The sequence below is a fragment of the Microtus pennsylvanicus genome, chromosome 16 (genome assembly GCF_037038515.1).
Source record: "Microtus pennsylvanicus isolate mMicPen1 chromosome 16, mMicPen1.hap1, whole genome shotgun sequence".
Lineage (NCBI taxonomy): Eukaryota > Metazoa > Chordata > Mammalia > Rodentia > Cricetidae > Microtus > Microtus pennsylvanicus.
The window spans coordinates 43570586-43585681 of NC_134594.1; the positions used below are offsets into that span (position 1 = coordinate 43570586).

Below are 15096 nucleotides of genomic sequence, written 5' to 3' on the forward strand. Positions count from 1 at the left end.
GTCCACACAGACTGCACTTGGGATACTCCCCCTCCCCTTTCTCTGCCGTACCTCTCACAGCCCCCCACCCCCACCCCACTTTCCCCACTTTCTTCTGCCATCTTCCCCACACCCTTACACAGGTCTCAAAATCAAAGTACAGACATATGTTTGAAAGAAAACAGGCTTAGGGTATAACAACTGCCACATAAAAATAATAAAATTCAGAAGTTGAGAGGGACCAGCACGCCCTCTGAAGCAATCAGCAAAGACAACCAGAGGTAGCAGGTGGCCCGAGTTTGAAGGAACGATTTTAACAAAGCAATTAAGTGGGAAGGGTAGAAAAAAGAAAGGGTTCGAATAGTTAAAGATGAAGTCTGGTACTCTGATTGATGCTGGCTAACATCTCTTCTGATAAATCTAACGTCACACGTTTTTACTCGGAAATGAACGTCACCTCAATACATCTCATGTGACACCAAATGTATGCACAACTCCCTTTAAAAACCCATTTCTCCTTATAAGTTCCCATTTCTACTCATAATGCTACCATTCCCCCGGGCTACTCCGGCTCAAAACCCTGACGCTACTTTAAGTATCACTACTTAGTTTTACTATTTCTCCTCTTCCTCATTTCCACATCCTGTCTCGTTTTCCCTGAAAAGGCACCTGTACATCCATCTATCTGTCCCCAAGAGACAGCAACGGGAGCACAGTATCCTATAATTAGTACTAAACTCTGATACAATCTCAGCCCTAAACTGGACCAACCTTTCAAACCCCATGGGATCAGAAGACTCCCACCCATGAGATCCTAAACCACTCAGAGCCAAAAACAGTGAATGGCCTCCTCTCTTACCTGAGGAGAGGTGGGAGATGGGTGTGTGCGCAAATCTATTTCCCAACGGTTTAGACCATAGCTAACCAAGGCCCCCACATCCGAGACTGCTTTGGTTATTAAAGGGATTCGCTGTAGGTAGGCTGTGCTAGACCTCATTATGTGGCCTAGGCTAACCTTGAACTCTCATTCCTTCTGCTCAGCCTCTCAAATGCATATAGCCTTGTGTCCTGCTCCAGATATTTTTTTTTAAATGGGCGGAAAACAAGGTTTTATCTTCACAGATAGCTATACCCTTCTCACTAATGATATCTCTGGGGTAAACCTTTGAAGGCAAACAGTGAGGGGGCTGGAGAGGGAGCTTAGTGGTTACGAACACTCTTCCAGAGTTGGATTCCCAGCACCCATTTGACAACTCACAACCACCTGGGACTCTAGTCTTGATAAATCTAAGGTCACACGTGTTTACTCGGAAATGTTCAAACATCACCTCAATACATCTCATGTGACACCAAATGTATGCACAACTCCCTTTAAGAACCCATTTCTCCTTATAAGTTCCCTTTTCTACTCATAATGCTACCATTCTCCCGGGCTACTCATACTCAAAACCCTGACGTTCTAGTTCTCCAGTTCCAGAGGAGCCAGTGCCCTCTTCTGCCCTTCCGGGGCACTATAAGCATATATACACTCAGGCAAACACGAATACACACGAAATAAAAAGGAAGCTCTAAAAAGAAACAAAGGAAAGAAAATGGTGAGCTGGAGGCTCAGTACCTCGCACATAAAGGTCTCTAATATGATCAGAAGCTAGGGCATGGCTAGGTGGTAAAACACATGTGAACATGTGTGAGGCCCTGGGTTTAACCCAAATTAAACCAGAAAGCTACATCATGACAGCGCCTCACCCACAACGAAACTACTCACTACAGTCTGGCGCGTGCGACTCAACAGTTCTGATAAGTGATAACCTTGATGTGATTTGGCAAGAACCCTCCAGATAGTCAGCATTAATCATGTTCTGCAGCTCCTTCCTGTGAGCTCCAACATTTCCTCCTGGACACCGGGAAGCTGACCACTCAGGAATCCCTCTGACTGTACCAGGCTCTGGAAGCCCAGAGATCTTAGAGATTCACACGTCCACTGACGAAGGTCATACATGCAGTGAGTAACTACTGGGGTGAAGACTTTGAAGAGCAGCCTGTGAGCTGGGGACACAGCTTTCAGAATTCCTCACACAAACTCAGAGGGACCTTCTCGTGATGCAGCTGCCCTTGAGACACCCACGCTTCTGTAAGTCACCTCAACAAACTCAGACGGACCAAGCTGGACTTGGATGGAGTCATTTCTTTGGCGCCTTATCTGAAGTGAACAGGTATTTCCTCACAGCTTCTCAGGAAAGGCCACAGCATGCTAGCTTAGCATACAAAAAGGTCGAATTCAGTGCACTCCACAAAATCCTGCGCATGTAGAACAAACTGGCTACCAGGAGTCCATTTCTACAGGCTGGTGCTAGCAGCTCCTGCCACCTCTGTCTGCCCAGCAACTAACTTATTCAGTGTGCCATCCTAAAGCAGACAGCCATTCCCTGATGGGCTCAGGGAAACTGCTTACTCATGGTTCATTTCCACAGCCACTGGGGGCCACCACTAATGACATGCTAGCCTGAAACGTACTCTTCCTGTTAACCCATCCAATTAAATTTTCAACTAGAAAATCCTACATGGAAAGTATCCATGGCTCTATCTTTTTTCCCTAAGGCCCATATTTCATGCATCAAGCAAATAAAATGCTTGCTTGCAAGCTCTGGCATGCCAGTACTGACTTGGTAACTAGGTGAGCTGTATCTTAAGTGAGAAGCCTGATTTGTCTTACCACAAGATAATCCAAATGATTTTAGAGTGGAAAAGGGACGTTTTTGTTGTTGTTACCGACACAGAGGAATACCTGTGTTTCATACATACTATTGAAATTAAATACATTTTCAATGAGTCATTTCTGACTAGATCTGAAATAATACTCAAACAAGATTTTGGGTTTTCGTTGGGGTAGGGGTTATCGATCCATCCTTTTGAACACTTACCCTATAATTTTGGTAGCCAGGAAAACAAAGTATTAATGAAAAAGAGAAAGACACCTTTGAGTTGCCTATAATAAGACTTCCTTCTTTTTCGGAAGGGGGGGTGCTTTAGGGCTCCTTATGCAGAGCGGGTTGGCTTGGAACTTGCTATGTACTGGAACTTGCCATCACCGCACCTCAGTACAAGTGAGTACCAACACAAATTTCTGCTTTTTAAATAATTTCACATTTCTATTTGTATATATAACTGTGTAGGTCAGAGGACAGACAACTTTTAAGAGTTGGTTTTCTCCTTCCACAGTGTGGGTTCCAGGGACAGAACTCAGATCAGGCTTGGTAGCAAGCGCCTTTATATGCTAAGCCATCCTGCGAGTCGGAGATTTTTTTTTTACTAATGTTATATGTCAGTAAAACTACAAAAAGCCATCCCCGTCCCCAAATGACCAGGCCAAGAAATTGAATCCTGGGACAGGAGTGAGACACAATAGTATGTAGTAAGGAGGCCACTTGTTGGTTCCTGGCCACGTAGCCCCAAAATAACTACACAGAAACTGTATTAATTAAATCACTGCTTGGCCCATTAGCTCTAGCTTCTTATTGGCTAACTCTTACATATTAATTCAACCCATTTCTATTAATCTGTGTATGGCCACATGGCTGTGGCTTACTAGCTAAAGTTCCAGAGCTGGGCTACATGGTGTCTCCTGACTCCGCCCTTCTTTCTCCCAGCTTTCAGCCTAGCTTTCCCTGCCTACCAAAGTTCTGCCTTGCTATACGTCCAAAGCAGTTTCTTTATTCATTAATGGTAATCCCAGCACACAGAGGGGACTCCCACATCAGTGGTAGAATGTCCACCTAGTAATCCTGAGGCCCCAGGTTACAGCTCTTGCACTAAAACAAGAAACAGAGTCCAGCTCTGGAAAGCTACCGAGGTTTTGAGGAGCATCCGTTTGCAGAACCCGCCAGTGCACTTGCTAACTCCCTGACCAACCGCTTGTCTGCTGACTTCCGTACGCTGTGCTAGTAGTGTTCAACAGAGTAACAGGGCTAGCGTGCAGAAATCTCTTGAGGCAGCCCTAACAACACAAGTCCATTTTCTTGGTTCCTACAAAGGAAGCTTAAATTAGAAAGACACTACATCAAATTTAAAAGAAAACCTTGTTACTACTTCTCAATCATATAAAATAACAAAAACACAGAAAATTAAGAACTAAAGGATAATAAACATGCTTTTGCCCTACAGCCCCAAAGGGTTGACAATATAGTAGGAAAGAGAATACCCAGCTTACTGCTGGCATCAAAAGTGTTAAACACTGCAGTGACTGGACTAGTGATTTTGTAGCTTTTTCCTCACACATCCTAAACCAATCCCAGCTCATCTCTTGAGGAATGTGCAGGGTGGCATCTAACCTGTCTCCAACTTGTGAAAATGTAACAGTTGCCATAACAACAGACAACTAAGGTTACTGGAAATCAGAGGAAGCGCTCAGCAGGTGCTCAGACTCCCCATGGGCCCTGGGAGAATGCATTTCTCTAGTTCCAATGCCCATAGCCACTTTGATACCTAGTAACTGGGTTTCATTTTCTGTTAGGTATCAGTAGATTGAAAAAACAGCAATGACCATTAATTTAAAGATCTATATCTAAATAAGACATGCTCTTATTTATTACTTTTTAAGATTCAGGGCTGTAGAGATAGCTCAGTGACTAAGAGCACTTGCTGTTCTTGCAGGGGACACAGGATCAGTTCAACTAAACCATATGATGGCTAGCAATATTCTGTAACTCCAGCTCCTGAAAACTGGACACCCACGTCCGGTCTCTGTGAGCGTCAGACACACACATAGAATACATACATAAATGCAGGCAAAATACTGATACATGTAAGTGAAAACAGAATAAAATAGTATTTTTTTAAAAAAATTAGATACACTGATAAAAATTTATTTTTCAAAGCAATATGAAATCATTTTTCAGTATGAATAATTTTTCAAAGCAAATCTACAGCCACATGCCAGGTACAAACTCAAAGCTAAACTTACAAATTAAGCCAATCATGGCTACAGCGTGATGGCACAAACCCATAATTCCAGCCAGCAGCTGGGAGGCTGAAAGAGGGCTGGGGGAGGGGGTTGCAAAGGTGTTGGCCACCAAACTTGAGTTTCCTTCCCAGGGTCCACATGGCAGAAGGAAAGAAGACCACAAAGAGAGAAAGAGAGAGAGAGAGAGTTAGTTTCTGAAAGAAAAGCTTCCAGCCTGGGCTAGAGAGAGAAAAGAGAGAGTTTACACCAGTTTGGGCAACTTTAAAAAATTCTTTTTAATTGAAAAGCTAGGGGTGTAGTTCAGTGCAAAGAAAGCAAGCCCTGGGCTCATGCCCAGCCACACCCAACCTTTAAAAAAAAGAAAAGATCACAGGCACAAATAACTAAAAAAAAAAAATATCTAAATATAATCATAATGAAAGGAATACAGCTTAGAGGAAATTGTAAAGAACTCAGACTGATAACACTGTAATATTTTCTAAATTCTGTATTTTATTTATTTATATCTGTATGTATATAGACACACAGTCATGCACACACATGGAGTTCAATGAACAACCTCTGAATCGGTTCTCTTCTCGCCCGGATCTCAGAGACTGGACTCGGGTCCTGGGGCCTCCGGACCAGCACCCTGACCCCTGAACTATCTGAACCACCTCCCTGGCTCTTAACACTGAAATCTTATGTAACAGGAGAGCCCTTCACTACACCACACGGGCGTACAGCGTTACATTCCCACTGGGTGCACTGCATCCTCTTGGCCCAGACAGAGAGCTCTGTTTGAGAACCTCTGCAGTGAGATGCGGGAGAGACACTGGGCTCTGCAGAGGTCCATACCATGGCAGCTGGACAGAATGTGCCTGAACAAAGGGGATGCCAGCCCATCTCCCTCCATCCCCATCCCACCCTCCCCTTCCAGTAGGGTTACAAAAGTGCCTGTGTGGCCCTGGTGAGTCATGGGTATTCCACCAACAGACGGGGTGGGGCGGGGCGGGCAGAAATCACTATTACGTGCCCAGTGAGCTGGAAAAGCCCATCCTGTTTTTCGATTTTATATAATAATCTTTTTTTTTTTTTTACAAACCTGAGACTAAAAAATGTTTGGGAAAGAGAAACTCAGCAACTTATTTTTACAGCCATGAACATGCATGCCCTCACAGCACAAGGCCAGAGACCAACATTAGGCAAAGGCCCTGTGTAATCTCTGTAAGTCATGTGTCCTTTTTCACAACACACAAGAAGTGGTGGCTGGAGAAGTAACAGACATTGCCATTCCCACCTCCTGCTCACCCACCAGCAGGTCAGGCTGACAGCCAAGGCAAAGGGGCAAGACTGATCCTTTTAAAAAAAAAAAAATACAGGGGGCTGGAGAGATGGCTCAGCGGTTAAGAGCATTGCCTGCTCTTCCAAAGGTCCTGAGTTCAATTCCCAGCAACCACATAGTGGCTCACAACCATCTCTAATGAGGTCTGGGGTCCTCTTCTGGCCTGCAGGCATACACAGACAGAATATTGTATACTAAATAAATAAATCTTTAAAAAAAAATACAGCTTCCTTTGCCAAGAAACAAAGTAGCTTCTTTAAGGCGACCTTTAGACGCAAACCATGAGAAATACATTCTGAACTAACAACAATAAACAAAACAAAACAAATCAATGTTTTCCTTCTAGCTATAACTTCTGCACATGCCCAGGTCCAAATCTCAGTCCTGCAAACTTCAGCAAAAAGTAACGTGTAACACGGCAAACTCACGTATCGGGACTGCCTGACAGCAGCCACACAGGGCACAGCACAGGGCTGGAGGGCACAGCACAAGCCTGAAGCCAGGCTGGTTCGCACATTGGTTTCCAGTCCAGCCGGGTTACACAATGACACCCTGACTCCCAGAAAAACAATAACAAAAATATAATTACCTGGTTTTGCTTTATAAATATCTAACCTCACCCAGGGTAGTGCTAATACCTATAAAGCCTGTACTGGAGAGGCTTAGGCAGGAAGAGAACAGGTACAAGGCTGGGCTGCATAGATCTTGTCTCAAAAGACAAAAACAAACGAACAAACAAAAACCACAAAAGACACCATCACCCTTTTAAAGACGTCTCTATTGAAGCTGGGAACCTGCACTCAGCAGGAGAACTAACTATTTTCCGGTTCTGGAGAAAGGCCGGTCCAGGGCTTAGGGACACAGGAGGAGCAGCACATCCGGCCTCCTAAGACTTGTACTGACTCAGGTTTAAAATACACTAGCATTCACAGCAAGCGGGTCATTTTAACAACAGGAAATTTCAGTTACCTAAACAAAGAGGAAAGAGTTAACTTTCAGGTAGGGTCTAGTGCACCCCAGGCTCACCTCTAACACGCTAAGCAGGACGTTCAGCTCCCCCTGCCTCCACCCCTCTAGCACTGGATGATAGGTGTGCATCACCACACCCAGGTTCCGTGGGGCTGGGGTTGAACCCGCAGTTTCCTGCATGCTACTCTACCAATTAGGCTGTCTCTCCAGCTCCACTAAAATTTCATCCTTGGTAATAAAAACTATGAGGAAAGAAGGGAGGAAAGAGAAGGGCAATCAATAGCGGACTAAGCATAAGAAAACACATTACATACATTTATGGAGAAGCCATAAAGAAACCCATGGTTTTGAGCAAAGCATATAATATACATGTATGAAAATGTCAGAATGAAACCCATTGTTTTATGTAATTAATATCTGCCCATGACAATGTTTCAACAAGTTGATTAAAAGGCATTTAAATATGTTAACACATCAGACCTCTGTACTGAACAACAGTAGTGTCTTCCCACGGATAGCTGGAGCTTTGGAATCCACTGTCTCTGACAAATCTATCAAATACAGAGGTGCAAAGTGGAACTATCTAGTTTTAGGCTAAATTCTACAAAAGTATGGATTGCATCTGTTCCACTAGATAGATGCTTTGGGTGGGGAAAAAACTTTCAAATAACTCAGAAAAAAGTACTGTATTACTAAACATATTCCTGGATGTGCAGGCGCCTGTGTACAGGTCTGAAATGCTGCCTGCTATTTGTCTTTAATGCGTCTCTGAAATCAGAGGGTCTGTGTTTTATCACTGACTGCATCAAGGCTAAACATCAAAAACAGAATAACAATAAAAAGAAAGAAACAAGCAGCAGAAGCATCTCCCTTAACTGCCTCAAGTCTGCACAGGAAGAAAGTGGACTCTGAGAATAGCTCAATGTTTAGCAAAGCTTCAGAAGATCAATATTAAACGTCACTAACTAAGATGAGTTGCTACAACTTCAAATCATACTGAGTTGCATTTTATTCTTTCTGAAAGCTTTCTAACCCATTTCACAGATGACTTCACGCTGGGCAAGCAGAGAAATCTCCAGACTTACTGTTCAGCTTCACGTCAGCATGTTACACGAGGCAAGACTAAATGGCTTCCCTATTTTTTCTTCCAAGATCTATTTTTGTTTATTTGCTGTGTTGTGACAAGGTCTCATGTTGCCCAGGTTAGCCTCGGACTCCCTACAGAGCTGAGGTTAGCCTTCAATTCCTGATCCTGCTGCCTCAGCCTTCCAAAAGCTAGGATTACAGGTATGTGCCACTGTACTTAGATCTTCTAAGGGCATTAGATAGCATAGTTTCCTTATTCACCTCTGCTAAAATCTCTGATAACCTCTCATATTATGTGATATTTCCAAACAAGGGAGCACATCAAGAATAAGCCAGAAGATAAAAGTTGCCAGCCAAGGACATCTCTACAGACTCTGATTTTATGGGCATTAAAATGTGAATGAATGGGCTTGGGGAATGCTTCAGTAGGTGAAGTGTTTGCCATGGAAGCATAAGAAGACTTTGAATCCAGAACCCATATAAAAGTTATGCACATGGCACAAAGGTCTGTCATCTCTGCAGTAGAAACAAGAGTGTCCCTGGAAGCTTGCAGGTCAACTGTGGACAACGCAGCAGACCAACAAGAAAAACAGACCTTGTCTCAAGCAAGGCGAAAAGCCAGGACCTGTCCTCTGACCACAAGAACACTGTGGCACACTCGTGCCCACACAAATGAATGCAGAACACATACATACACATCACACACATTCACACACACACACACCACGGGAACAAAAGCCTTGTCTTTTCCCAGAATATTCTCTACTCTACCCTAGAACAATCTCATTAGAAATAACCACACCCTGTAATGTGAAGGAAGGCAGTCTTGACCAAATCATGCCTACCGTAATAACAGTGATCAAGCTCTTAATTTTGAACTAAGTATAGAACTGTATTCGCACTCAGATTTAGATTGATGTATATATTTGTCTATTTATCCATCTTAGTATATACTGTATTGTTCTTTACACCCTGAACTCTAGGGCACATAACCATGGATATCCTAGCAGGCTTTATACACGTGGAAGGCCAAGCTGTAAACTGGCATTAGCTGCTCTTTGGTAATAAGTGGATTTAATTGTATTTATCCTAGCCCTGTAACAGATTATTTGAATTGTTCTAACAGAACAAGTGGGGATTACCACTAACTAGGCCATTTGTCCTTAGGTGTTCAGGACCGGAGGAAAGACGTGAGTTTCCTCTTGATGTCATTTACACAGCTAATGGCCACAGACCTCCCTCTTGGTGGCATTTACTGAGTTAACTACCAAGCAGCTGCAATGTTTTCATTTATTCCCCGTATCCCACAAGATGTTCACTTCATCTAACCAACAAGAATAAAAGAAAACATCTAACAGTTTCTCTTTTCATCACCTTTTAAGTGGAAACTGGTCCAATAATTTACCAGACACATTTAAAAAACAAAACAAGAGGCAGGCATCAGTGGTCCATGCACGCCTTTAATCCCAGCACTCAGAGGCAGAAGCAGGCGAATCTGTGTGAGTTCCAGGACAGCCTGGTCTACAGAGCAAGAGAAAGCCAGGGCTACACAGAGAAACCCTGTCATGAAAAACCAGAACCCAAAGCAAACCAAGGACCAAGCATGACAGCACATGCCTACAACTGAAACACCTTCAAGTGTACAGCACAAGGATCACAAGTTCCAGGCCAGCCTGGGCTACATGAGACCCTGCCTCAAAAAATCCAAAAGAATCAAAACCTGAAGACGCCTAGCATATGCAAGGCTTTCGATTCAGTTTGAGGCTGAACAATGAATACATAAATAAATAAGAATAAAACAAGATCCATCCATAGTGGTACAAACTGGTAATCTCAGCATTTGGAAGGTAAAGACAGAAGGATCAAGAGTTCAAAGCCAGCCTTGGCTGGATGACTTTGTTTCGAAGCAAATGAAAAAAATATTAAGATAATCTTTTAACTAGTATGCATGAGACCCTGGGTTTTGGTCATCAGTACAAGAGGGGTAAAAAGATAATAATGTTTCAAATATGAGCCAAATACAGAAGACACTGGCTATATACCTAGTAGAGACCTGTGGTTGTGGCCCACACCTATCAATCCAAGCACTTGGGAGGAGGAGGCAGGCGGATCTCTGTGAGTTCAAGGCCAGCCTGGTCTACAGAGTGAGTTCCAAGACAGCCAGAGTTGTTACACAAAGAAACCCTGTCTCGAAAAATCTAAAGACCTATGTGGGGACTAGGGAGATGGCTCAGTGGTTAAGAGCACTCACTGCTCTTGCAGAAGACTCAAGTTTGGTTAGCATCCACCTGATGGTTCACAATCAGCTGCAACTCCAGCTCCAGGGGGCCTAACACCTATGAACCGGATGCATATACATACGCTCAGACAGACACACACAAGTAAATATTTTAAAAGCCCTATATAAGCATGTTGACTTTAAGTCTACAAATCCTATTTCTAAATTGTATTCATTTTTGGCCTTGGCTGGAGGGTTATTCAAATAGATACTTAACAATGAATTAAAAGTGAAAAGCATTTGGAAGACCAATAAACAAAACCTTCTATAATGTCAAACACAATATAATTTTAAGCAAGACCTACGTTTCTGAAATATTACAATTGCATCCTGTTCCTGACTGCTTTGGGAAAGACTGTAAATGCAACCTCTCTTGATTCCTTTCTGTTTCCACCAAGGCCATAAAAAAATGGGCGTTTTCTCCGGATCGTAAAAGAAGTGTGTAAGAAGGAATCTTGACTGCGATGACGCTCTAAAGGTGATGATTGACAGATGGTGATCCGGACACAGCCTGCGGTGCGAGCCACTCACTATAGACAACAAATCACCTCTGACGCACAACAAATCACCTCTGATGCACAACAAACCACCTCTGACGCACAACAAGAAAACTGCAGGATGACCAGGTAAGAAGCGCGGTCACACAGTGCCCAGCAAGGTGGTGAGTCTGTGACCCCAATATTTGATCACCTTAGGCTCGAGCTTTTGACTTCTAGGCCAGCCTGGGTTATTTAAGACCCTGTCTCAAAAAGAGGGGGCAGGAGAAGCAATCTCGAAATCCTTCAAAAAATATCGGCCTTAAAGAGGTGAACAACAGAAAAGAAACCCTACACGGGGCCTGTGGAGGTAGCTCCGCAGCAGCCAAGGGTACTTGTCGCCTGGCCCATCGCCTGAGCTTCGGTCCCAGGACCCGCATGGTAGGCGGGGAGTGAGCTGACAGTTGTCCCTCCATCTCCATGTGCATGCTATGGCACGAACATGCACACACATACACAGTAATGACTATATGATGCAAAAATTTTTTTAAAGATTACATGGCATAATTTTATTCTTCCTTGCACACCGGTCAAAAGTTAGAACACAGTCCTAGTAATGTGCTCACAAAGCAGGAATCAATTTTCCTAATATGGCCAGGCCCTAAATATAGCCGCAATATGTTGTCATTGTGGCTCAAAATACACCAGATTTAACCTTATCCATGGAGGGAGTAGTTGTGGACAAACAGGCTGGGAGTTCAAGAAACAATACCACAGCATCTCCATCAGCATTCGAGTGGCTTTAAAGTCCTTGGTAAGGGCTGCCAAGTGAAGATACCTGGATCACACAAGCCTTTCTCTCTCCAGACCTTGGAGAAGAAAAAAAAAAAACCTTACACATCCTGAGTCCAAAATAACCCTACCATTGTGAGGAGTTAGTGGCACCGACGATGATGATACACGGGATGGGCACAGTTCACCTTCCAAACGCCACACACACACACACACACACACACACACACACACACACACACACACACGCAAGTCCTGGTCTAGTTAATGTTTTGTTCTCACACAGTAGGGGCCAGGCATGGCAGCACACATTTATTGTGATAAATACATTTGAGAGGCAGTAAGGGGGTGGGAGGTGGGGAATGAGGAGATCGAGGTCAGCCTGGGCTAACGTAAGACTTGGCGTCAAAATACAAAACCAAAGAAAATCTTGTATAACTATAGTGAGGGTCTGTATAAAAGAATTTCTTAAGCAATATAGATGAAATTTAAACAAACTTCATGTCAAATGCCCAATGTTTGTGATCCCAGCGCTGGGGAAGCAAAGACAGGAAGGATGGCCCAGGGTATGAGACCAGCCTGGACTACCAGAGTGAGCCCTTGTCTCAAATATTAAAACAAAATAATAATAATAATTTCAAAGTTTTACTAACTTTTAAAAGGTTTACTGTACTGACTCTAGACTTCTTTAACAATAAACTGCTTTTGCAGTCTGGACGGAAAGCACCACCAGAATGCCAGAGTCGCTATGAGGTGTTCAATTCCTTTTAAATATTGAAAAGTTAACAGGCAAATAAATGCCTTTCTCAACATAAGAATGCAGAGACAGTACAGGGTCCAAGAAACCTCTTTGGAAACGTATTATTCAAAAAGCATAATAGTATAGGGATTTTAAAGACTAGACTCCAAGCCAATTGCTAAGATAAAAATGCAAGACCTGCCACTTAGAGTTGTGGATCTTGAGCGAGCTTCCTAATACATGCTAATTCAAAAGTATGTGTTCCGAAGACTAACTATTAAATATCTGCAGCAGCTTTGTCAAATTAGACCCTGAGATGGTCCATGAAGGCACTTCCCTCCCTTTCCACTCCTCATGCGGCACCAGCCTTGTAACTGATGAGGAAATTACACACTTTTATTCCTCCGCTGGCGAGCTTGCCACACGCTGCAGGAAAGAAGCTGCTTCTTTCGTGACTCCACCCTTTACAACTTCAAAATACTGTCACATACTCAGTAGGTTGGAGCTGCCAGCAAAATGACAGCTTCCAGGCTCCAGAACGGGGGAGATGCAAGTGACTTTCCCTCCAGAGACCCTGGAAGGTACACAGGGGCCCCAGAGGTGCTCGGACGCGGGAGCATCTAGGGAGATAACGTACAGAGCCTGGGGGAAGAGGGCAGAGGATGGCGTGGGTCTCCCACCTGGGCAGAGACCTGGAAAGCAGGGAAAGAGGACGGCGCTGGAGTCCCACGCCCGGGGAACAGCAGAGAGGGGACAGGACGGCTCGTGGCTCTCGGACCCTGAAAGACCTGGAGAGAGGGGACTGGGAGCCCTGGAGGTCCACCTGGAGGGTCCCAGGGAGAGAGGGGGGAGGATGGTGCCGGGGTCCCACCTGGAGAGAGGTGACAGAGGGGACAGGAGTTCCTCCCGGGAGGAGCTGGGAGAAGGGACGGGGTGGTGCGGGGTCCCGCCCGGGAGGAGGGGGACAGGGCGGCGCGGGGGTCGGCTCCCCTCGCAGGCCTCCCGCCGGCTCGCACGCACTCACCTGAAGGCAGGCTCCTCCTTAGGCGGCCGGGCCTGGGCGGACGCCGCGCCGCCGCCCCTTTTGTTGAAGAGCTTCTGGAGCAGGGTCGGGGCCATGGCGTGCGTGCACGCGGCGGCCCGGGCGGCCACGCTCGGGGACCCGGGCGGCTCAGCGCGCAGCCCACGGCGGCCGCGGCGGGACCATGGCGACGGACGGGGGCGCGGCCGCCCGGAGGAGTGCGAGCGAGCGCGGGACCGCTGCAGCCGACGGAAGGTGCAGCGCCGCGGCCGCCCGCAGGTCATATGACGGAGCCGGCCCGCCCGGCTGACAGCTCGCTCCCGCGGGAGGAGGAGCGCGGAGAGGGCAGCACGAGGGAGAGGGAGGAGCTGGGGGGGGGCGCCGGGGAGCAGCACGAGGGAGGGGGAGGAGCTGGGGGGGAATACGGGGAGGAGCACCGGGGAGCAGCACGAGGGAGGGGGAGGAGCTGGGGGGGGATACGGGGAGGAGCGCCGGGGAGCAGCACGAGGGGAGAGGAAGGAGCACGAGGGCGGGGGAGGACCAAGGGGATAGGAGGGAGGAAAGCGCAAGGAAGCAGGGGAGCTGAGGGGGGATTAGAGGGGAGGAGCGCCAGGGAGCAGAACGAGGGACTGGGAGGAGCACGAGGATAGGAGGGAGGGGAGCTCGAGGAAGGGGGAGGAGTACGGGGGAGAGGGAGGAGCACGAGGAGAGGAGAAGCTGGGGGGGGGGGGGTGGGGAAGAAGCGCCAGGAAGCAACACGAGGGAGTGCGAGGCACGGGGAGAGTTTCGTGTTGGGAGGAGGGGGGAGTGTGTAGGGAGGGGGAGGATCTCGCGGGGAGCTGCTTGTCAGGGAGGAGGGCGTTCCGGCGGCAGGAGGTGAGGGAGGAGCTCGGCAGCTCTTCTGCCTGGCATCGCCATTGGTTGGCTTTGCCCGCCCTGCGGCGGCGACATCACTAGGGGCGCGGCCGGAGTAGCCACTTGCACGGCGCTGACCCGCGCTTGAGAGGGGTGGGCTGCGTGGGTCTTCCCACACTTGAGCCACTGAGTGCGGGAGCGGGAGTACGGAAGTCTTTGTTCTTTACTGTAGAAGCCCCTGAACTTGGCCCTCGTCATGTGGTGCAGGATTCTCCAGCAAAAAGCGTGAGCTGCTGGAGGAGCAACTTGGTGCCAGAGGTTGCTGCTGGGAATTCGAGCCCAAACCACTTAGCGTTCGAGGTCTTGGGAAGCTGTTACCAAGGCCAGAGTAAATCTCTGGGCTCAGTTTTGGATTTACAATTTATTCAGGTCACTGTTTTGTTTGGAGTCTTGGGCCCAGCTGGAAGCTGGATCGCACAACAAGCTACATGTAGCTAAACACACACACCGCGGCTCTCTAGCTCTAGAAATTCGAGAGGAAAAAAAATATAACAAATGATTTCTTTCCTAGTTCGTGTTCAAATAATCAGAGCACATAAGAAAAAATTAGGCAGCAC

General features: G+C 46.3%; 1 protein-coding gene across 3 annotated transcripts in view; it reads right to left on the reverse strand.

The window, feature by feature from the left end:
- Positions 1-14222, reverse strand: part of Fnip2 (folliculin interacting protein 2) — a 93358-nt gene extending 79136 nt beyond the window's left edge. The window contains exon 1 of one of the 3 annotated variants that reach the window (XM_075951014.1): positions 13628-14222. In XM_075951014.1, coding sequence (XP_075807129.1) covers positions 13628-13908 — 281 coding nt within the window. In that variant the 5' untranslated portion in view covers positions 13909-14222. The remainder of the gene's footprint in view (positions 1-13627) is intronic. The other 2 variants (XM_075951011.1, XM_075951012.1) reach the window with 2 other exon arrangements.
- Positions 14223-15096: the final 874 nt, after the last annotated feature.